At 41.2% G+C, this 24,382-nt stretch overlaps 2 protein-coding genes across 4 annotated transcripts in view; one reads left to right on the forward strand and one right to left on the reverse strand.

Annotated features, from left to right (window-relative positions):
• The first annotated feature begins 154 nt into the window (after positions 1-154).
• On the forward strand, positions 155-5,409 carry smim13 (small integral membrane protein 13). The gene is made up of 2 exons (XM_037795524.1): positions 155-535; positions 4,060-5,409. The coding sequence occupies exons 1-2, from the start codon at positions 460-462 to the stop codon at positions 4,248-4,250; spliced, it is 267 nt and encodes an 88-aa protein (XP_037651452.1). The 5' UTR covers positions 155-459; the 3' UTR covers positions 4,251-5,409.
• An 8,995-nt stretch (positions 5,410-14,404) lies between these two features.
• nedd9 (neural precursor cell expressed, developmentally down-regulated 9) overlaps positions 14,405-24,382 on the reverse strand; it is a 39,795-nt gene continuing 29,817 nt past the window's right edge. For all 3 annotated transcript variants that reach the window (XM_037795268.1, XM_037795267.1, XM_037795266.1), the window contains exons 3-7: positions 20,729-20,827; positions 19,644-19,772; positions 17,322-18,524; positions 16,612-16,701; positions 14,405-15,407 (exon numbers count right to left, since the gene is read on the reverse strand). In XM_037795268.1, coding sequence (XP_037651196.1) covers positions 14,859-15,407; positions 16,612-16,701; positions 17,322-18,524; positions 19,644-19,772; positions 20,729-20,827 — 2,070 coding nt within the window. In that variant the 3' untranslated portion in view covers positions 14,405-14,858. The remainder of the gene's footprint in view (positions 15,408-16,611; positions 16,702-17,321; positions 18,525-19,643; positions 19,773-20,728; positions 20,828-24,382) is intronic.

A 24,382-nucleotide genomic window follows, 5' to 3' on the forward strand; every position in this document is an offset into this window, starting at 1 on the left:
TTTTTACTTATTTTACTATCCCCTTTGCTGCTGTACACTGTAAATCCCTCCACTGTGGGGACTAATACAAGAATATCTTTTTTTATCTTAAATAAACTCCATTACCCAGAAGTCAATGCACACCTCGCGCATGCGCAGTGGGAGTCTGTGTCATGACGCTGTTTATTGTTGTGTTAACCCAGTTTACTGTAGCTGCTGCTGCTGCTCTGTCTCTCTGTCTGTGATAACTATCAGATAATACACGTTGCAGTGATGTAGCAGACAGAAGAAGGACTCCACCTCGCTGTGACCAGCTAACGTTAGCTAGAGTTAATGTTACAGTTAGTCTGTCTGCTGTTAAACTACCAGACTACCGTTTGTTAAGCAGCTAGCAGCTAGCAGCTAGCTGTGTTGTTGTCCACTGCAGCAGGCTCCTCTTCATGCTGTTGTTGTTGTTGCTGCCAGCTGTCCAGCTATAAGATGTGGCAGAGTGTGGGTCTCACTCTGCTGGTCATTGTGGCCACACTGGTCTGTGCTCTGGTCTTCATGCTGTTTGGTGAGTTTAAAGACAAATAACCTTAATTACTGACACACAACAAGCTAATTCTGTAACTGGTTTAACTGATGTTACTGTTGTCATGAGATTGGGGGAGGATTTTTGGCACAACACTGCCAGCAAATAAAGAGGCTGCAATAGGTGATAAAGTGGCTGAACTCCTATAGATAGATAGATAGATAGGTAGATAGATATTTAGATAGATAGGTAGGTAGGTAGGTAGATAGATAGATAGATAGGTAGATAGGTAGGTAGGTAGGTAGGTAGATAGATAGATAGATAGATAGGTAGATAGATAGATAGATAGATAGATAGATAGATAGATAGATAGATAGATAGATAGATAGATAGATAGGTAGGTAGGTAGATAGATAGGTAGGTAGATAGGTAGATAGGTAGGTAGGTAGGTAGGTAGGTAGATAGATAGGTAGATAGGTAGGTAGGTAGGTAGGTAGGTAGGTAGGTAGATAGATAGATAGATACAGTAGATAGATAGACAGATAGACAGACAGATAGATAGATAGTTAGATAGATAGATAGACAGATAGACAGATAGTTAGTTAGACAGATAGACTGACAGACAGACAGATAGATAGTTAGTTAGATAGTTAGATAGATAGATAGATAGATAGGTAGGTAGGTAGATAGACAGACAGATAGATAGATAGTTAGTTAGATAGATAGATAGACAGATAGTTAGTTAGACAGATAGACTGACAGACAGACAGATAGATAGTTAGTTAGATAGTTAGACTGACAGACAGACAGATAGATAGTTAGTTAGATAGATAGATAGATAGATAGATAGGTAGGTAGGTAGATAGACAGACAGATAGATAGATAGTTAGTTAGATAGATAGACTGACAGACAGACAGATAGATAGATAGATAGATAGTTAGTTAGATAGATAGATAGATAGATAGATAGGTAGGTAGGTAGTTAGATAGATAGATAGATAGATAGTTAGTTAGATAGATAGATAGATAGATAGATAGATAGATAGGTAGGTAGATAGACAGACAGACAGACAGATAGTTAGTTAGATAGATAGATAGACAGATAGTTAGTTAGATAGATAGACTGACAGACAGACAGACAGACAGATAGTTAGTTAGTTAGTTAGTTAGATAGATAGATAGATAGATAGATAGTTAGTTAGTTAGTTAGTTAGATAGATAGATAGATAGATAGATAGATAGATAGTTAGTTAGATAGATAGACTGACAGACAGACAGACAGACAGATAGTTAGATAGATAGTTAGTTAGATAGATAGATAGATAGATAGATAGATAGATAGGTAGGTAGGTAGATAGACAGACAGACAGACAGATAGTTAGTTAGATAGATAGATAGACAGATAGTTAGTTAGATAGATAGACAGACAGACAGACAGACAGACAGACAGACAGTTAGTTAGATAGATAGATAGATAGATAGATAGATAGATAGTTAGTTAGATAGATAGATAGATAGATAGATAGATAGATAGATAGGTACAGTAGATAGATAGACAGATAGACAGACAGATAGATAGATAGTTAGTTAGACAGATAGACTGACAGACAGACAGATAGATAGTTAGTTAGTTAGATAGATAGATAGATAGATAGATAGATAGATATATTTATATTTTATTATACTGTCTGACTTGCACCAACAAAAAACAAAGAAAATTCCTAGTGTATACCTCTTACACCTGGCAATAAACACCTTTCTGATTCTGATTCTGAGATAGACAGACAGATAGACAGACAGATAGATAGTTAGTTAGATAGACAGACAGACAGACAGACAGATAGAGAGATAGATAGATAGATAATTAGTAACTTTATTGGTCCCAAGGGAAATTCAAGTTTCCAGCATCACAGTTCCATAGTGCAAAACATGTTAGTAAAAAGGCAGTAAAAAAGTTAGTAGTGCAAAGTAGAAAAAAATATACCAGATATAAAAATACAAGGAGATGAATAAAACTGTTAAAACTGAATATAGTGCAGGATAACAGCTGTGATACAGGACTATTAAAAAAGTGAATATAGTGCAGAAGAGACTGTTAAAAATATAGTGCAGGTTAACTCCAGCAGCTTAGTCTATGAAAGTGCACTGTGTGCATTATTATCTGTCCTGCAATTTTAGTTTCTGCAGTCCACTGAGACATATACCCATTCATACTGCACAATCATCAATGACAGAGGGAACACAGTGGGTGGCATATGGGGAGGTGCAAGATCAATAAAAGTACAAGAATAAAAATATTTGCAATAAAAACAAGACGAGATAAAAAAATAAAGGAATAAATAGAATAAAGTGCCAAGAGTATTGCACATTGCAAATTACATTCCACGAGTGTACCGAATTGCAAACACGGACAACCATTATATGGTTAGTGCAAAATAACTTTACATTCAAAGTAAATAAAACATTTTATTTTCTTTCATTCAAGATAGCGACTCTGCGTTCAGAATAACAGTTTCCCCCCTTAAATGTCCAACTATTCCTTTAAAAGTTGACCTGTCATACAGTGTATTGAATGTCTGTAACCGGCAAAGTTTCGATGTCAGTGAGGAGTTTCTATTTTTATCCTGCACAGAGGAGGAGTCTGAAGTCAAGAATATAACCATGGCTGCTCCTCTACTGCCTCCAGCACTCTCTCTGTTTTCCATCTGTTCCCTCCTCTACTCTGCCTGCAACACTGTGCTGGAAAACACCTGATCCACATAATCAGGTGTAGGTGGAGGAGCAGGGAAAGATGGGGAATATGAAATGTTGGGGGGGGGCCCAGTTTGTTCCTCTTATTACTGTTACCAGTTCCAGAGCTTAGCAGCTGTTTTTTGTTTCTTTGAAAACTTACAACTTAAAGGGACTATTTGTAAGAATCAGAAATGCTTGTTAACAGCGACACCTGTGGCCGTTAAGTCAACGAAAGTCAGCGTCCTGTTGCTCGTGCTTGTGCTCGCTCTACATAGACATGAACGAGCATCGCTCAACACAGTGAAGCGCCACTAATTTCTTTGACACATTAACGCAACTTGCGATTTTTTGGGTTGTAGCGGGCTCAGTTTTAAAGCTAGAGTGAAGATACTGGCATCATATGAGGAGGTTAAATAACGCTCCAAACTTACACTAAACTTTGGCGATGAAAAACTAGCATGGCCATTTTCAAAGGGGTCCCTTGACCTCTGACCTCAAAATATGTGAATGAAAATGGGTTCTATGGGTACCCACGAGTCTCCCCTTTACAGACATGCCCACTTTATGATAATCACATGCAGTTTGGGGCAAGTCATAGTCAAGTCAGCACACTGACACACTGACAGCTGTTGTTGCCTGTTGGGCTGCAGTTTGCCATGTTATGATTTGAGCATATTGTTTTATACTAAATGCAGTACCTGTGAGGGTTTCTGGACAATATCTGTCATTGTTTTGTGTTGGTAATGTAATGTTACTGCATGAGGGACACCTGTGGTTTTAAGAGTGCCTTTATTATGCCTGTAAATGTCTATTTTCCCTTCTTTGCCCCTCAGGTTGGTATGTAGTCTGGCAGCTCTTCCTGTCCAAGTTCAAGTTCCTGCGTGAACTTGTCGGGGACGCCAGCACCCCGCAGGCCGAACCGCAGCCGTCCGAAACCAAGAGCGAACGCGCGGCGAACGCCCCGACGCGAAATCGGCCCAGGACCGCACGCCAAAGAGTCACCTCTCCAGAAAGCACCTCATAGATCATCCAGACAGCCACCGTGCATCTCCTCATCATGACCCCATCTCTCCTCACCGTGACCGCTCGTCAGCCCTCTACAAACGTCACGTGTGACAATCAGAGGTGTTCCCCACCGACCCCTGCGCTCTACACTACACAAGAAGCTTGTGGACACTCAGTAGTCAGCCCTCCTCTTCACCAAGACACTTTAAACTGACCAGGCAGATCTCCTGGGTTCAAAGGGAAAAGCCATTACTGTCCATTTCTGTGTGTCACCTGTTCATATGTTTAATTATGTACCTGAGCAGCCAGTCTGGGGCTCCACTCATTGCAATAGTGACGGCCAGCTTTCACGAGCGGCCACGCTGCTTCCTGCCACACACCCGGAGTATAAAGATACTCCGTCACACAAAGAGACGTGTTAGTTCTCTTTAACGTACATCTTTTAATCTCGTGTTTTTAACAGAATGAAGTCCTGCTCTGAACAAAGTAGGAAGATAAATGTTAAAAGTGAGCTCGTCTGCGTCATTTCAACAAGAACAACTGAAGATAAACTGATTTGTACAACTGACAATTTTCTTTTCTTTTAACAAAGTGCAATGAAAGGAATGTTTTACGCTGTCGTGTTGTTTGTTTCTTGCACAGTATACTCTGCGTATTATGGACAACCATCCACGAGTTGGAAACTGTCTCACCCAGTAGATATAACGCCCAAAGCCTCAAAGATGAAGATGACAAATAACTTCATTCCAAGTTGTGTGAAATGTGACCTTTTTCTTGCAACTTCTCCTTTTTTTTTTTTTTAAATAGATTTCTACTTGAAGAGTCAGGAGAAAGTTTCAAGGAAATGTATACGTTCATGATTAGCTCATCTGTAGGAGCAATGAAACAAGGCTTCATGCTGAACCCTCTCCCGTTCCCTGTGCCTGCTTCGGTCTGCACCAGTGCCTGTCTAGATGGCATCCGCTGTTTGTCACACGGCCTCCTCTTTTTGTACCGCCGACAGTAGCTTGGTTTCCATTTACAGGGCAAATCATAGCTGGCCTAATCAATATTTATGTGGTATTCTCCCTCCAGGTAAAACTAGTGTAACTCTTGCACCTTTTTATCAGCAGTGATTTCTTTTCTTCTTCAGCGGAGCAGTAGCTTCAAATAAATAATGCCATAAATATAATGAGCGATGACCTGTCTGTCTGTCAGTTTGTTTGGAAATGTGATTGATGATTCAGAGTACTTTAACTACTTAGTTACTTTTGATATCCGCTGTAAATTACCTATGTAATGCAAAAATACTTCATAAATTGCCTAATTCTACGGCACATTCAGAAAGTATTCGGACCCATTTTCCACATTTCGTTATGTTGCAGCATTATGCTAAAATTTAATTAATTTTTTCACTCGTCAATCTTGACTCAACAACGCCCGCAATGCCAAACTGAAAACAGGAATTTAGATATTTTTGCACATGACACCCCAGGCAAAAACTTAGTTCTTCATGCTCTGGTCAATTTTGAGATTTTGGGCTATTTTCCTTCCATAACATGTCTTCTTTCTAAGATTTTTTTGAAGACTTATTTTGCATTCCCTCACAATATGTTTTGCGTTACATCATTTAGGTCCACTGACTTTCCAGCTTTAACCACAGTGTTTAATTGCAATAAATAATTTATATTTTAAGCATTAATCTGTCGCTGCAGTACAAGTATTGCAAGGGAATGCAATATTTATTGCGAGAGAACACAAAACATATTGCGAGGGAACGCAAAATATTGCAAGGTAACGCAAAACGTAGTTTAAAATTTTAATAAAAGAAAATAGAATAAAAGAGATAATGATCAGCACTAAAAGGTTGATTAAATAAAAATTTTGTAAAATAAGCACTATAATGATGATAAATAAATATATATATATATATATAAAAAAAAAATATAAAAATAAAAAATATATATAAAAAATAAGCTAATGCCTCATTTGCATATTTAAACTTACATTTTCAGAAAACTTGTAATAGAAAAACGAATTGTCTTAATGTAAATAATCAACTGGGGAAGTTTCATAGTGATTTCTATTAGTTAACATTTTTACCCTATTCACCTGTAGTGTCTTGCCTTAAAAATAAAAAAAGAGGACTTTTGCTATGACTGAAATTCAACTCAGGCACCTCCCATTTCTCTTGATCACCTTCGAGTTGTTTCTACATCTTGATTGGTGCCACCTGTGGTAAATTCAGCTGACGGAGCTAGAGAGGATCTGCATAGAGATTGGCAGAAAAATCCCTAAAATCCAGGTAAGCAAAACGTTATGGTGTCGTATCTGAGAAGACTCAAGACTGTAATCACTGAGTTAATAAAGAGGAACACCACCTACATTTGGAATTCTAATATGTTATTTCCATTGCCAAGGGAAGATCAATCAATATTAGTGAACATGTGCTCGTCTCTCTCAAAGCCACAAACCAGAGAAGTAAGTCTCAAACTTGTGATGTCATCAAGTATAAAGTCTGGAGCTGCTCCATAGACAATGAATGGTTTGTTTTCGTTTTTAAACCCAAATGAGCTTTATTCTGTTGTAGTGTTGTCAGTTGTGAAACAGAAAATGTTCCCATATACTCAGATCATTCCTCTGGATGCTCTTAGTGTCATCTAGAACATCTTCATTGTCTGTGGAGCAGTTCCACGCTTTATTGTAGTACTCTAGTTTTTGGTCTAAGTCTATGGTACAGACAGATAAAAGGTGGATTTGTGTCATCCTGAATTGCCTATCTTGCAAGTTAAAGCACTCCCAAAGTCTGCCAGCTTGGTGGAATCTCATAGCAGTTAACAGTATTAAACACAAGGTGGCAGTATCGTACTGATAAACAAACAGCACCCTAACAAACCCCACTATCACAGCTTAAAGGAAAACACTTAACAAGAGCAAGATGGTACATGTTTTATATCACTGCTCTGTCTATTCAGTATATGTGAGTATGAATACATTTGGATAAAGAATAAAATCCGTACACCTGGATCTATTTTTGTTTTGAAGATGCATTTTAACTTAAAATTAGTCTGAAATAAATCTCTTTTGACCTTTAACCCTTTGAGGTCTAAGGGCATTTTCTTGATTTTTACATACTTAAAAATCACCTTTTATGGTACTTGCATATCACATGATACCCATGTGTTTCATACCAAAATGTGCAGAACACTCAACCCTCTGTCTCATGTGGATGTCATCTGTCCTAGAACACGGTGTAAACACATAATATGGCCCTAAAGCTGAAAAACTTAATTCCAATTTTTGAAATTCTTCAAATCCCTTGTGAAAACACACCTTTACTTATGTGTACCAGTTGTTTTTGGTGTTTGAAATGGGTTTACCAAAGTCTTATGTTCACAAAAGTAGTGTAATATATGAATACATTTGTAGATAAATGTATAAAAGATGTCTAAAATGAAATTTTGTCACTCTACTTTCTCCACGGAGGGACTCAGAGATCAAATGGGATTGAATATTGACTTCATACTTCGTATCAACCTTCATGGAATGTGTGCAAATGAAAAATTAGCATTAAACATTATCTTTTCAAACCAAATATTTACTAAAAATGTAAATTATTTCTTCCGTTCAAAATATTAACACTCTTATCAACATGGGAGTGGAGAAATATGCAAATGTATGTATATATTTATAACTGGAAATCAATTAACAACACAAAATAATGACAATGTTGTCCAGAAACCCTCGCGGGTTCAGCACATTTAGCATAAAAGAATATGCTCAAATCATAACATGGCAAACTGTAGCCCAACAGGCAACAAATATTCACTAAAAATGTAAATCAATCACACATTTTTTCATCTGTTCAAAATATTAATGACCATCAGGTGTGAAGACGAAACAGGAAAATGTAACTAATTGAAATCAATCATTGTCAATAGTTTTATTTACCCAGTGAAGGGTTAATGAAGTGTCTTTAATATTGGAAACAATAGTGCAGCTGTTTTGTTTTTGAGTGGATTTCATAGAAAGAAACGGATGCTAAAACAAAATAAAATCCTAAAAGCCGTGACTCCTCTAACTTGTCTCTGTACTCTTTGTGATTGCTACCATAAATTACTCCCCCAGAAGGCAATGCAGTGAATTAATCTACTGTATTTATAATGTAATTTGAGTCTGTCTAGCTGTAAAAGACCATTTTAGTCTTTGACAAGGCTTAATCCATTTCAGCCCCGAGGGTCATTAGCTTATTCTAAAGTGTTCGTATTTAATGCAACGCGAGGATGCGATGGTTGCGACTGCAAACATTCAGCACAGTGAGGCCTGAAGGATTACATTCAGTCACATTACCCATACGGACACAAAGTTCAGATGGATTGAATTTCCCCCAGAGCTTGTGGTTTCTTTAGACCCTTTCCTGTGTCAGTCAGCTCTCTGGAACCTCAAATTATCATTTCACTCACGACTGCAACAACAAACTTATCCTCTTTCTGCAGTTAGAACTTTATATTCGCTGTTAAAGAACCAAAAAAAGCAGCAAGAACACGGCGGTGGGAAGTAGCTAAATATGTAACTAACAATTTTGATGTTCTGTACTGCAGTGTTTGCATTTTCTGCTACTTTATACTTCTCCTCCACAATTCAGACGGAAATATTGTACTTTTTACTGCACTACATTTATCCAACAGCTGTGGCTACTTTGAAGATTATTAAAGGTCCCATATCGTGCTCATTTTCAGGTTCATACTTGTATTTTGTGTTTCTACTAGAACATGTTTACATGATGTAATGTTAAAAAAAACAACTTTATTTTCTTCATACTGTTGGTCTGAATATACCTGTATTTACCCCTCTGTCTGAAACGCTCCGTTTTAGTACATTTCGACGGAATTGCGACAAAATTGCAACAGAATTGCATTGCTAGGCAACAGCACTTTAGTTACTTTCCAGATTCAGATTAACGATACAAAATCTAACCGACATATATATTAAAAAATAATCTCCGGGTGGGAGAGTCACAAGCTACCCAGCAGTATATCAACTAATATACAGCCAGTTCAGGAATTATTCAGACGCCTTCACCTTTTTTGATGGTGATTGCAGGACTTTTACTTGGTGGTTTTGCTACTTAAGTACTGGAAGAACACACATCTAATTACATGCAAAAAAAGAAATGCATCTTCATTATTCAAAGTGCAGTAATTGATACATTTCACTGTGGTATGACTCAAATGTCGAGCATCCACTCGTCCACAACGTCCTGCATCCATCATCGACTATGGAAACACGTGCAGAAAATTAAGAACCCACCCTTACAGTAAACTGACTTTGAGGCGAACCTTCACTGGTCGTTTAATTCATAGTAATGATGCCACCTCTCCCTCAGAGTGTGTTCCCGCCTGCAGCTGGAGCAGCGTTTTCAGGGGAAAAAAACAAAAAACGAGGCCCTGCTGAGCTACGAAGCTGTAATTTCAGAGCCTGCAAATACTTTACAGGAAATGATTGTGGTAAACCAAGGAAATGACATAGACTCTCCATCACTCCTCCAACTCTCTCCTCTATATAGATCCAGCAAAGCTCAGCTCTCCACTCCTGTTGTTGGCTGCAGGTATTACACATTAGCTCTCCGATGACCTTTGTTCACTCAACAGACAGGTGAGCAGCTGACTTTGAGATTGCTGCTGCTCTTGCGTATCACTGCTAAATTTCCCATCTCAGCAGTACCAACACCTGTTAGCTGTTTCTCAACCCGACGAGACGGTATCTCATCGGGGAGCGTGGAGACAACAGCTCCAGGGGATTCAGTAAAAATGCAGCTTCAGCTCTCTGTCTGTGCCGTACCTTGCGTAGTCGTGCAATTGTGGTAAACCAAAGACAGCAATTTATGAGGTGCTTGGCGCGCTGCCCCTGGTGACAAAACACACACACAGAAGCCCAGGACTGTGTGTTCTGGCCCTGAGTGGATGTATTAGAGTTGCCAGGACTAAAATAACTCATTGATTCACCAATCCATCCCCAGGTCTCAAGCATTTATCAGCCAAAAGCTATTTCTTCTCACTTGCTCAGAGCCACAATATGTCCTGAGATTAGTGGGAGCGGTGGGAGAAGTATTCAGGTCTGTTACTTAGCACATTAAGTAGAAGTAGCAATACTTTAAAAATACAAGTAAAAGTCCTGCATTCAAAATTTTACTCAAGTAAAAGTACAAAAGTAGAAATATACTGAAAGTAGGCTACCAAAAATAAAGGCACTCATTATGCAGAATGTGTGTGTATATATATATAAATGTGTTTATCACTTGTTGCAGCTGGTAAAGGCGGAGCTAATTTTAATGCAGGGTAGTTTAATCCATTGATTGATATATTTTTTATTAATAATCTAACTAGTTACTAAAGCTGTTAAATAAATGTAGTGTAGTAGGCTAAAAAGTAGTATTTGCCTCTTAAAGGGACTATTTGTAACTTTCAGAAATGTCTTGTTAACAGCGACACCTGTGGCCGTTAAGTCAACGAAGGTCAGCGTCCTGTTGCTCGTGCTTGCTCGCTCTACATAGACATGAACGAACATCGCTCAAACCACAATATCACTCTATATTTCAGCTGCTTGGCAGTAATGTTAGCTGACCAGACGAAGGTCTCTCCATGAATCACTGCTGATCCTAGTGTTGGCTTTTCCTGCTTCAGCCTCCAGGGCTGAAGCAGGAAAAGCCAACACTAGGATAACGTAAGAGAAACGTTATCTTCTCCGACTACGCCGGCAGGGAGACACCGGCACCCGGTCGGAGATGATAACGTTTGTCTCTGCGGAGCCCCGTCACTTCACAAGACACGGAAAACCTCTGTTGGTCTGGAGGAGCTGCAGCATTTATTTCTGCACAAACGTCCACTGAACATTCACTAGATATTCTCAGAGCTAAACTAACTCTTCTGCAGTGTGGAGTGAGCGTGCATGCATGTCTAGAGGTGGAGTGAGACAGCGAGAACGCGCGCTGTGTGAGAGTGAAGGCGAGCAGGCAGAGGAGACACTACGGCCAAATGCTAGCGCGCATGGGATCCCGACCTGGTAGATTTATACGCTTAAAAAGTTACAAACAGTCCCTTTAAATGTAGCCTAGTGGAGTAGAACTATAAAGTAGTATAACATGGAAATACTCAAGTAAAGTACAAGCAGTATTAGTTAAGTACAGTAGCGTTACTTGATTAAATGTACTTAGTAAGAACATTTTCACCACTGCTGAGATGCCGTTATTACTGCCCTACAAAGGCAAAATAGCGGCTGGCGGCCTTAGCTGGCTGACGTTAGCGTTAGCTCAAAGTACCACTGTGCCTAAACTGCTAGTCTGGTTGTCGACTTTTAGTCTTGTTAGGTGTTATGTCGGCTCTATGAGATGAAATAATTGGCCTAAAATGTCATGAAAAAGCCACTTTTAAACCCTTTTTCTCAATGTCACCGCTCCTGTAGTTTGTGCTGTCTTTGCGGAGCAGAGAATACGTCTAAACCAGACTCGTAAACCGAACCTGACATCTCCTGATTTACCGCGTCTGTCTGCAGTCTGTGTTAAATGGGAACCCTTTTTTTAAAAGTCATTGCAAATTCCTTTCTTTCTCATCTCCCTGGAGAGCTCAGAGTGGGATGCGGTGAATAATAAAAAACAGCAGGATTGCTTGTAAGTGCCAGTCGGTGAGGATTGTCGAAAGGATTTCTAATGAGATTCTGTAATCGGGAGCTCGAGTCTCTTCTTCACACACCGGTCTATCTATAAAGCAGCTTCAGACTATATGTCACGTGAGGAAAGAGAGGCAGGTGAACACAAAGGCTGCTTTTAGTTGCATCCTACAGACAGTTGTACACGCTCAAGCCTCCGACTTTATGTTCACAACAGACTGTTTCTGTACATTTCATCAATTCACTACACCGAACCAGAGAAAATGTGTTGCAGCTGATCCGGTCACTCTGAAAAGCATGTTTCTCACGGTGCAGAGAACATATGCAGCAGCCTCTCGTCTTTTACTTGCCCCTCATTATTCTCAATGTGTCATATCGAATGTTCTGCAAGCAAAGTGAAGAATTATTTGGCAGAGGCACTTTATCCAGCAGCCATCTTTAACGGAGCCTCTTCTTAACATCAGAGGGTACAACTCAGATCAGATCTGAAATCAAAAACATCCCACAGGCGTCCACCGGGGATGTGATTGAGTTTGACAAGAAGCTGGGCTACCACAGTTGCATAAAAAGCTTAAAACCTTGAATGGTATTTTATTTGCAAATTTATTATCCGCTGAGTCATGCTTTGGATGAATTAACTCTTCCTGTAAAATTCTTACCACTGAAATGTTGCCATCACCCAAACTTAAAGAGCGACTCGAGGTCCACTTGTTAGCTTAAATAACAACTGGGTCTTTACTGCTCAATAGGGTATTGGCAAGAATCTGGCGATATGATACTTATATAGGGGATAACAATTCAATATATGGCGGTACTGTAAGCAAGGCAATATGTTGCAATTTTTGTCAAATTTTTGTCAGTCTAAAGACACACCACCATAAAATCTGAGAAAAAAAGTCACGATGTGAAATGGCTTCTATGGGGACTAACATCATAACACACAAATACAACTGGACTCATTGGATCCACAAGAGTCTCAGCTTTCCAGTGATACCCAATTTATGCAATTCCAAGACTGTTTAGGGACCCCAGTATGCAGAAATATTCAAACACACCATTTTAGAATACTGTATGCAAAATAACTGCACGGCCTTTGCCCCAAACTGCATGTGAGTATCATAAAGTGGGCATGTCTGTAAAGGGGAGACTCGTGGGTTCCCATAGAACCCATTTTCATTCACATATCTTGAGGTCAGAGGTCAAGGGACACCTTTGAAAATGGCCATGACAGTTTTTCTTCGCTAAAATTTAGTGCAACTTTGGAGCGTTATTTATCCTCCTTCACGACAAGCAAGTATGACATGGTTGGTTGGTACCGATGGATTCATCAGGTTTTCTAGTTTCCTAGTATAATCCGACGGATTTTTAAGAGGTTAATTAAAAATCAATACAGTGTTTTGGAGAATTGGTTGCAATACTCATGTGTGAGAAATTCATTATGTTTAGTAAAAATGTAGTATTTTTTTTGTTGTTAAACTATTTCAAAGAATGAATGAGAATCACGCTCACATATGAAGCTTGTATGTTAAGTTTTCCCGGGGCTTTCAACCGCAAATTGCGGTCTTCATCAGCTAATGGAGTTTAAAAATAGTAGTTTGACAAAAAAAAAAAATCCTAACTCAAGGTTCACATGTTAGCTACCAGAGGCTGCTGATGAAGACCATGACATGCAGTTGAAAGCCCCAGGAAAAACTATACATACAATCTTTATGTGTGAAGGTCATTCTTTACCTTGGAAATAGTAGTTTGACAAAAAAAGATCTCAACTCAAGGTCCACTTGCTAGCTTTTTTTCCAACAGAACTTGACATGAAAACGGAGCAAACATCTGTTTATGAAGACCATGATTGAAAGCTCCAGAAAAACTACATACAAGGTTTATATTTCAGTGTGAAAGTTCATACTTGATTTGACAGTAGTTGCTATTTCTTTTTTTGTTGTTGTTGCTGTAGCTGGACGTAGCAACTGAGCAAACCCCATCCACTAATGAAGAACATGGGATACAGTTGAAAGCTCTACAAAAAAGCAAGTAAGTAGACCTTGAGTGATATATTAATTTAGTCAAACTACCATTTCCACTTTCTTTCTCAATTATAAATTATGCTAAATGTGTTTTCCCAGAGCTTTCAGCTGCATGTCAATGTCTTCATTCTGCTCTGGCAAAAAAGCTTGTAAGCATTAAACTATTTTGAATTCTCGTGTCCCATAACAGCCAATATGGTGACTTTTAAACAGTGTTCACCCTGATATTAACACATTTATGTGAGGGAATACTAATTGTAGCATTAAAACGGTCAATATTTATTTTAAATGAATGGGTATTTCCTTGTGGCTTTAGTCCAAAAATATCAGTATTGAAAACCCCAATTTGCTTAAATTATAAAAGACCTCCTGACTGACCTTTCCTAACGTCCAAGCCAAGTAAAACTATATCACAATTATCTGACTTTATCGTACGTTTTCGTCTCTCTTGGGAATGTCTCTTTAACTATAACAAATCTGTTGTCAGAGAAATTAAAGGACGCAGTCACATGGTTAAGAACAATCCTTTACTTTGTGGAGACCTCCACACACACACACACGCACGCACACACACACACATACTGTATATCGACATTAACATGATTTACAAGGAGATTTACTGTCACAGCCAGCAGTAAGACACATCTACGACACTCTACAGGCAAAAATTAAAAAAACACAGGACATCTCATAATAAGGTGCTTCATAATATGCGACAGGAATGTTATGAAAAACGTCTACATAACCCTACAGAGACACCGATACTGCATCTACATAGATATTCATACCATAATATAAAACAATCTACACAAAAATAGAGCAAATATGTACAGAACGGAGATTATTTACAACATCCAAAACTTAAAGATGAAGAGCAATATATATATATTTATATATATATATACTGTAAATATATATTTATGCTAGATTAATGTACACAGAGTCTGTCGACTGGTTGAAAATCACAAGTTGGCCAGTTGCAGCAACTGTTCTTTGAACTGCTGCGAGTGATGCGAGAGGTCGGTGACTCTGTCCACCATCTCCTGGATGGCCGCTGTGTTGGGGTAGTTCAGGGCGGCCGTTTTAGTGGCCGCCACCACCGTCTTTAACAAGTCACACAGCACGTTGCTGGAGTTCATCACCCTGTTGGCCACGTCGGGAACCGAGGCCTGCCGGGACAGGGTGTCTCCGATGAAGACCAGTTTGTGGGCGCTGAGGATGACGAACTTGCTGTGCGCCACGAAGATGCGCGGAGGCTGCCCGGCGCTGACGCAGCTGAAGAAGGCGTCCACGGCGCTGAGGAGCGTCACGAAGTGCTGCTCGCACTGCTCCGAGTAGAAGCCGAGCAGCTGGCGGTCACGAGCGCACACGGGGGTGATGGGGGACGGGGCGGAGGAAGAGTCCGAGGGGGGGGCCGAGGTCACGCCCGAGTGTTGGTGCGAGATCCACTGCGTGACGTCGTTCTCCACCGGTTTGATCACGTCCTGCTCCAGCTTCTTGAACTGGTTGATCTGTGAGGGGCGACAGGATTCACATTATTCTCCCACCTTGCTTGTTAACATACACAGCAGTGGAAGAAGTACTCGGATCTTCTACTTAAGTTAAAGTAGCAATACACAGTATAGAAATACTGTACAGTACTCATTATGCAGAATAGCCCATTTCAGAATAATGTATATTCTATCATTGTATTATAATTATTGATGCATTAATGTGTTCATTAAGGTGGAGTTCATTTTAATTACCGGTTATTACAACGGCTTTGTTAAATACTCGGTTCTGATTGGTCAATCATGGCCTTCTACGGTCTGTTATTTATTTATAGCAGACTATACGTTGCTATGTATAGCAGACCGTTGCTATGTATAACAGACCGTTGCTATGGACACAGTTCTGATGTCGGACTCTGGCGGACTGTTTTTGTGTCAAATTATTGATTTCTTAAGTAAGTAGCTGTGTGATAAGCAGCATAATGTACAGCTAGCAGGTCATTGTTCAGAGCGATGCGGCACAATGACCGGTAAAAAGTACAATACTTGCCTCCAAAATGTAGTAGTAAAAGTATTAAGTAGTATAAAATGGAAATACTCAAGTACAAGTACCTCAAAATTGGACTTAAAGTACTTTAGTTAATGTACTTATGCACAAAAATATAAATCTGCCTCCAACTAGGGCTGCAACTGTTAGTCGATTGATCAACTATTTTGATAATAGATTTTCATTTCAGTCATTTTTCAAGCAAAAATGCCAAATATCTGCTGGTTCCAGTTTCTCAAATGCTGCTTGTTTTAATCATATACGATGGTAAATTAAATATTTATTGGTTTTTGGACTCTTGGTCAAATAAAAACAAGCAATTTAAAGACATCACGTTGGGCTCTGGGAGGTTATGATGGGTGTTTTTTCACTACTTTTTGGTATTTCATACACTAATTAATTGACAAAATGAGCCGCAGATTAATCAGAAATGATAATAATTGTTGGTTGCAGCGCAGCCCTACTTCCAACAGTCAAAACAGGAGCACATTTTGAGAAGTAATATGACTTCAAAAGGTTGAACACAAAGCTATGAGGTGCCATCTGGCTGCAAAAACGCTCCAAATGTTTGTCTCACAAAGTCTCTGCACCCCCGAGACCCTAAAGGTCAACAGCTGTGTGTGTCTGATGGTATATACATATAAATATGTATGATTTGATAGTAAGAGAGAGCCTCACCTGCTCCTGGCCCAGCTGGACTTGACTCTGCTTGATAATGTTTTCTTTATCCAACAGCTCCTTCTGCTGACGCTCAAAGTCTTCTTTGCCCTGCGGAGGAAGAAGAGTTGGTCAGACGGCGGCATTCAGAGGTACTCACACAGCCTGGTTTGACCTTTCATACACCATACACCATACACAGGGGTGAAAGTAGACTGAAGTTCTTGCCCGTACTACTATGCTACCCCGACCTTCATCGCTTCATATTGTTCTCCTCCCACCCCCCAGCTTCATGCATCCCTGAACACATGATTCAATGCCTACTTTCCTGTAGAAAGAAATTAGAAACACTAGCAAATTATTTATTTAAATGGTGAAAGTGCTGCAGAATCAGTTGTAAATATTGTTGTTCCGACTTAAGGGGGCATTCATGTGAAGTTTACCAGTCGGGAACTCGTATTTCTGATTATTCCGACACCACATGAATGCAGCACAAATGTCCTATCTCGCAATGTTAAAGAACGTGAAACAGTATTGCCACGTGTCAACAAATCGAGCTGTGATTAGGGATATTTCATACACCACGCGGTTGTAACGGCAGAGATCATTGGTTGCCACGCATAGCGCCTGGCGTTTAGTCAGAGAGCTAATGCAGGAATGAAATTTAGAAAACCAGAAGGATTGAAGATATTCGCTACACAAAATCTTCTGTTCTCATTCTGAGGATTTACCTGCAGATGTACGTAGTCGTAGTCCTCCATCCAGCTTTTCACACACTTCTCGCTGTTCATGTTTTCTTTGTCTTGGCTGGAGGGCACTGGGAAGGGCTTGGTCGGGCCTCCATAGTTGTCGTTGTCGGAGGAGGGTGAGGTCATCGGGTGGATCATGTTCTCATCGGGAGTGCTCCCGATGGAGAAAGACCCGTCCATGTGCGTCCGCCTGAACAGCAACTCGGCGGTGCTGCCTATCGTGGAGGCCAGCTGCTTGGCGTCGTCGGGAACAGTCCTGGAAACCATGACGAAGCGATCCAGGTCGTCGCTCTTGTTGTACTGCTTCCCGGAGGACGCGAGGGCGTTCAGGGCCCAGCTGCAGTTCTCCAGGACCTGGTAGCTCTGCAGGAGGATCTGCTGCGAGTCCTCCAGACGCCCCAGCTGCCGTCTCAGCTTACTGTGCAGGCTGGAGTCTGACAGAGCCGTGGCGTTCGCCGCGGCCCCTCTACCAAACACCACAAAGTCCCCCAGAGCAGCCCGGACCCTGTCCAGCACCGTGCGGACGTCGTTAGCGTGGCGCTCCATGAAGGGAAAAGTCCTCCAGTGAGGGGAAGCCGCCATCGACTGTATAGCCCCGACTGAGGCCTCCACGGCCTGCTGCAGGCGGCACAACCTCTGCACGGCGGCGTCCACATCCAGAGCGAGGCGGCCCTCGGAGCTGGAGCCCGTGGAGGACGAGGAAGTGGACATGCTGCTGCGCGTGCTGCCGGTGCTGGAGAACGACAGGCGGTTCACACCGTCCGTCACGTCCGCCACCGCGCGAGCATCCTGAGCGGGGATGTCGTAGATGCCTTTGCTTCCGTCTCTGTCGGCGGGCGAGGCTCGGTGCTGAGGGGGCAGCATGCCCCGGGGGATGTCGTACACGTCATTCTGAGACATGTCCCTCTGAGACACGTCCCTCTGAGACCCCGCCCCCGAATGAAGGGCGGGCGGAGGTACGTCGTAAATGCCTTCGTTGCCGTTGGTATTTGGGTGTTGGTGATGGGCAGGAGGCTCCACAGTGGGGGGGAAGTCATAATGCGACTGGGGGCTCTTTGAGGGTTTGGTGAGGGCAGGCGGCGGCACGTCGTAGATGCCTTCCTGCTTGTGTTTGAGAGGTTGCGGGAAGTCGTAGTTTCCCTCCTGGAGGGCGGGGTTGGTCCTGCAGGGAGGCACCGAGTAGACCTGCAGGAGAGGACCATCATTAGTGTAAATCCACAAACATGCAGCACAATCACCGGGTTTATTTATTACACACATTACTCATCTTTTTCCTCTGTCATTATGCATTTCCTGCATTATGTTACCAACTTTCTAAATTGTTAGCCTCTGTGGCTTCTACATGAGACAGTAACATTAATATTGCCGTTGCTTAGCAGCGGTGTTCTCACAACTTAACCACGTGAACGCCAAGCATAGTTTTTTGGTCAAAGAAAATTGCATGTTGTTAAATAGGTGCACAATATGGCATTTTTATTTCATCTCAACTTCAAACTGCTACAGTTTTAGTCTGAGTTTGGAGCGTTCTCCAGGAGAAATCCAGGTTTCTCTTCTCCCTTATTATCCTGATTAGGAAAACCAGTTTACGTGACATTTAAGAAAGTGTTAACACGCTGAATGTCAGCAGGTTGTTCAGCCGTGCTGCAGTTAGACATTGAGGAAGTGAGAGACCTTCTGTATCTGTAGATACTATATTTGAAACCTCAACTTTTCTGCCTCGGATTCCTTCCTGTAACGCAGCGCACAACAAAAGCTTTAACCTCTCACTAACTCGACGGAACAGAGTGTATGTGACTGTGACGTTCGTGGCACGGAGCATGAAGGGGAGCAGCGCAGTCGGGGTGAATAAAACGGTGGCATGTAAGTGATTTCCATCAGATTTGAAATGCACTCTTTACAGCTAGACGAGCCTGCCCAAAACTGTAATTAAGAACGACGCAAATAACATGCCCGGCATATTTCAGGTTATTACAAACAAACTGATGGCTCTCTGCCTGGTCGGGTCTGGAAGTCTGCTGAAATCTTAGAGGGTCTGGAAAGAGGAGAGTTATGTCCTTGGCTTTTTCAGAGTTCAGACACAGAACCACTCATGGAGCTTTTGGTTAAACTCTGCTGGCAGGCAAAGCTTTCATTTAGCGCCGCCGCAAGAATGTCTTAAATATGACATTTGACGTATTATTCATTTATTGCAGACAATTAAGAGAAATACTAGGAACCGTATCAATAAATAACTCAAGCAGTGACCACTTCCTAAAGTCAAACTTTATTTGACTGAAATAAAACTAGTTCTTCTTCTTCTCTTACCCCTTGTGAGGAGGGAAGTATGTCGTAAACGCCGCCTTGTGTCCTTGGGTCCACTTGAGACGGAGGGACATCGTAAACTCCTTGGTTTCTGGCGCCGGGAAACATCTGACCAGGTGGAATATCGTACACCTGAAATAGAGAATGGAAAAATTAAATAAACACCAAATAGTACGAGTTCTGATCACGAGAACTAGTCATTTTATGTTTGATTAAGGTCAACTGCAGCCTTTTATTTTGTAGAAGCTGCACTTGTTTTGCTTTAAATAATGCCATAAAACTATCTTTCTTCAATGAGCTCAAGTGCTGCAGGGTTTATCAGCTGAAACAAGATGACAGGATGAAAGTATTTCTGTCAAAGGATCCTCTTCTGAGAATATGAGGTCAGTGCCGAGAACAGGATATGTGGCAGATTAAAATGCGGAACATGTTGAAGATCAAAGAAACGGCGGTCCCGTTCTGACGAACACAAACTCATACTGCATTTATATCTCAAACTATTCCGGCTTTGTTGACCAGATGTTGATTTTTTTTTTTTTGTCTATGCTTAACCATCATGGATTAAAGCAGAAGGTGCATATGTGACATTTCCCTAATTTATATCTGCAAATCTATAACTGATTTAAAGGGTACAGTGTGGAGGATCTAGCAGTGGCATCTAGTGGTGTGGTTGAAGATTGCATACAACTGAGTACCCCTTCGCTCACTCCTCCCTTTCCAAGACTGCGGTGACGTGAGCCGCTGAGTGCAAAACCGTGGTAACGGCGTGGTATCTTTCAGGACCTTTGCTCACTTTAAGAGCAATGACAGTCAGACGGCGACTGACGGTACCACGGTTTAATTTAAAATGGTATTTTGACACATTTCGCCTTTAAGAAATATTGTGCCTTCCGCAATTTGAAAATTGCGCATATTGCAATTTCAATTAAATTTGGATTAACTGTGCAGCCATACTTTGGGAATTTGAAATCGATCAGAATGTACACTGGTGGTTATTCATCATTATTAGACTTACATTAGACTTTAGAATAGGATAGAATAGGTCCTACTGGTAAACTGTACACACTGTGGGAACATGAGCCACTCACCCCCTGTGATCTACTGGGTGGGACGTCATAGAGGTCCTGCTGGTTGTGCTGTCCCGGGCTGTAGGTGTAGGACTGTCCCACTCTGGTCGGGGTCACCACCTGTCCAATCACAGCGGGAGAGAGAGACAAACAATCAGAGCTGCTGTCTTAAAAACAACAACACCTGGGACACAGCAGTGCTCAAGAAGACACCCAACTCTTCAGTACAATCACTAATAAAGGACAAAAATAAATACTTTAACAGGGCTGTAAACGTCAATTATTTTCATGATTGATTACATGTTTGTCAGTAAAATAACAAAAAATGCCCGCCACAACTTCTCAGAGCCCAAAAGTGAATCTTTAAAATGTCTTGTTTTGTCCGACCAACAGTACAAAAGCCCAAAATATTAAATTTACAATGATATAAAGCAGCAAATATTAAGAGCTCACTGGGAATATAGAGCAAAAAACTGATGGACTGTATTTCAGCCAAGTGCTCTACTGGAAAACAAACAGAATATCTTCAACTAATAAAAACAAAATAAAACATAATGCGGCTCAGTTGAGCGATTAAAAAAGTAAAAACTTCAGCAGTGCTCTGTGAGGAACAGTAAAGGAACTTTAAGCCCGAGGAATGTTTTATGATTGACTGGGTATGTGAGACAGAGTTTTATCGTAGTACTGGCTGGATGGTGAGCTTTTAAACCCGGTTAAGTAATCATCGGGTCGTTGGTATTGATGAACAACGCTGGCAGGATTTAACACACCTTTATAAAGATATTTAACACCGTGGTGCAGACAGGCTACAGAATAATGGTGTGATTGCTGCTTGGAAAAAAAAACAAAACACATACTGCTGGTGACATTTTTACCCGTTAAAGTTTTTTTTTACCACATTTTTCCTTCTCTGTTCCCGTCAATGCTAATCCCTCCACACCTCCTAATCCCAGTGTTTCCATCCCCCTCCCCCACAGCGCCGTCGTCCCCCTAAAAGCAGACCTCCTTGCTGCGTCAGACAGACACAGCAATGCTGGGAATGTCCTTCCCTGAGCCCCGTGCTCCTCTTCTGCCCCCACGCACCACTATCGCCACACCGGGGTTCATTAACGGGGCTTGAAAATGGGAACCATACGCACAGCTTCCTGGCAGAGGGGGAAAGTCTCCAGGGAGGTATAAGACTTAAATCCCAGCATCCACCGGTTACAATCTCTCCTACGTTTATCTGAGCGGTAGGAGCTGTAACCTCAGCCAACTCAGAATGGGATTAATGTTTCTGAGGAAGTAGAAGCAGAGGAGGAGGAGGGTTTGTAAAAGAGATTTATGAAAAAGGTAACAAGAGGTTGGAAAAGTGAGAGGAACGGAAAATGAGAGCACGTCGCCTAGTATGGAAAGGAATGCCATTCATCTGAGCCGGAGTCTGACTAACAGTAGTCCATATGGTTCTCATAAGTCCAATCCGAAACAAGCCCGTGGTGATTTAAGGTGTTCATTGTTGGCATTCCTGTCCGTGCGTACATCATCCCAACAGGGCCTGTGGGGTCAGAGCTGAAACGCACACCGTTGGGCTTTAAAACGCCGTCTGAAATAAACCGGCGGAGGGAATAAATAGCTTCGCTGCTTTGGGCTCTTCTCACGCACTGTTGCTCGCACACTTCAGAGTGGAAAAGAAAGACGTTTTATCTACTTTACAGGGTCGACAGTGCAGTGATGGAAACCACATTAGTGTCATTTGTTCAAGGATGAAGCGTCTGGCTGTACAGCACTATGAAAATGTTCATTATTGGGGAAAACTGCTGAACTGAACCTTATTACCATCAACAAAGAATGACGAAAAGTTGATATTAGGGCTGTCAAAGTTAACGCAATAATAACACATTAACGCAGTCGATCTTTTGGTGGGTTAAGGTTAAGTGAAGATACTGGTATCATATGAAACTATAAAACCATGTCATATTAGCTTGTCGTGAAGGAGGCTAAATAATTCTCCAAACTCACGCTAAATTTTGGCGAGGAAAAAATTTCATAGCCATTTTCAAAGGGGTCCCTTGACCTCTGACCTCAAGATATGTGAATGAAAATGGGTTCTATGGGTACCCACGAGTCTCCCCTTTACAGACATGCCCACTTTATGATAATCACATGCAGTTTGGGGCAAGTCATAGTGAAGTCAGCACACTGACACACTGACAGCTGTTGTTGCCTGTTGGGCTGCAGTTTGCCATGTTATGATCTGAGCATATGTTTTTATGCTAAATGCAGTACCTGTGAGGGTTTCTGGACAATATCTGTCATTGTTTTGTGTTGCTAATTGATTCCCAATAATAAATATATACATACATTTGCATAAAGCAGCATATTTACCCACTCCCATGTTGATAAGAGTATTAAATACTTGACAAATCTCCCTTTAAGGTACATTTTGAACAGATAAAAAATGTGTGATTCATTTGTGATTAATCCTGATTAAATATTTTAATCAGTTGACAGCCCTAGTTAATATATATATATATATATTTTTTGTCTTACTTGGATTTGGGAGATAATCAGACTCTTAAGTTTTGGAACTACAGTTCCTGTTTTTTGTGGGCTTTTCGGTAATGGAAACAGGAAGTATAATGTTGCCTTGGAGTTAATTACAGTAGCTTTTTAAAGCCTATATTTGTTTACATTTTAGCAAACTGTCACCATTAAAAGTATGCCGAATTAGCTATTAGCAGTTCCTGTTTGTAATATACGCATAGATGTCCAGACAACTATCACTGGACTACTTTGATACTGAAGAAATCTTCAAAACGTGATGATTCTCCAGTCAAGGTCAGGATTTACAAGGAGCGTCTTTTTTTCTAAGATTTCTAAGCTGATTTATGGATGTTTATTCACGATGGACATCATTAGATAATCAAAGATTGGAAAGTGTAAGTCACACACAGAATTTAAAAATGTGTGCATCACGTCTGTGTGTTCAGATTCGATAGAGTTATGAAGGAGTGAAATGTGAATTTTGGCGCAAATTCGGACCAAATTATAATCGTTTTTCAGTACCAGTTTCCTTAGATTTATTTGCGAGGCTTGAGAGGTTATGTTTACATATTTTAATGTTTGCAAAATAAAAAAATAGCATGTCAGCAGACATAGAAAGCTAAGTAACAACAAAGTGATGCCTGGTAAAAGGTCACTTTAACCTGGCTGCTGTCCCTGCGGGTCGGGCCTGTGTGCTGATGATAAAGGGGGGGATGTCTGGACTCAGCTGTCACATGCAGATGGCAGCGAGGTGTCTGTCATAGACCTGAGTGACCTTTTCCGCAGGTACATGTCATTGCTTTGAGCAGCACTCGTCCCATCAGTGGCTCCTCTCAGCCGCTGCCAGATGCACACTGCTCATTTATTTCCCATCTCCGCCCTCTGTTTACCCAGCAGGCTGTTGCTCCGAGGCCGCTCGGCGCTGCTATAATTGCTGCTGGTGGGTAAATATTTACCGCGTCCAATGAGGTTGGCGCTTGCACGGCGGCGGTGGCGGTAGCAGTGGCGGCCCCTTTTTCAGAGAGCGATGACATCATGAAGAGCAGACATTTGTTCCCACTCAGGTGATGGGCTCTTTGGATTCCTTCATAGAGGAGCGAGCGAGTGACTAAACAGGGATCAGGTTTAAACTAGTGCCCCGAGGAGCCAAAT

The sequence above is a fragment of the Sebastes umbrosus genome, chromosome 15 (assembly GCF_015220745.1).
Source record: "Sebastes umbrosus isolate fSebUmb1 chromosome 15, fSebUmb1.pri, whole genome shotgun sequence".
NCBI lineage: Eukaryota > Metazoa > Chordata > Actinopteri > Perciformes > Sebastidae > Sebastes > Sebastes umbrosus.

Excerpts from the sequence above, each read along its gene's own strand:
- smim13 (XM_037795524.1), top strand. The coding sequence starts at position 460 with ATGTGGCAGAGTGTGGGTCTCACTCTGCTGGTCATTGTGGCCACACTG. Across the intron at positions 536-4,059 it reads TCTGGTCTTCATGCTGTTTG|GTTGGTATGTAGTCTGGCAG; the intron begins GTGAGTTTAAAG and ends TTTGCCCCTCAG.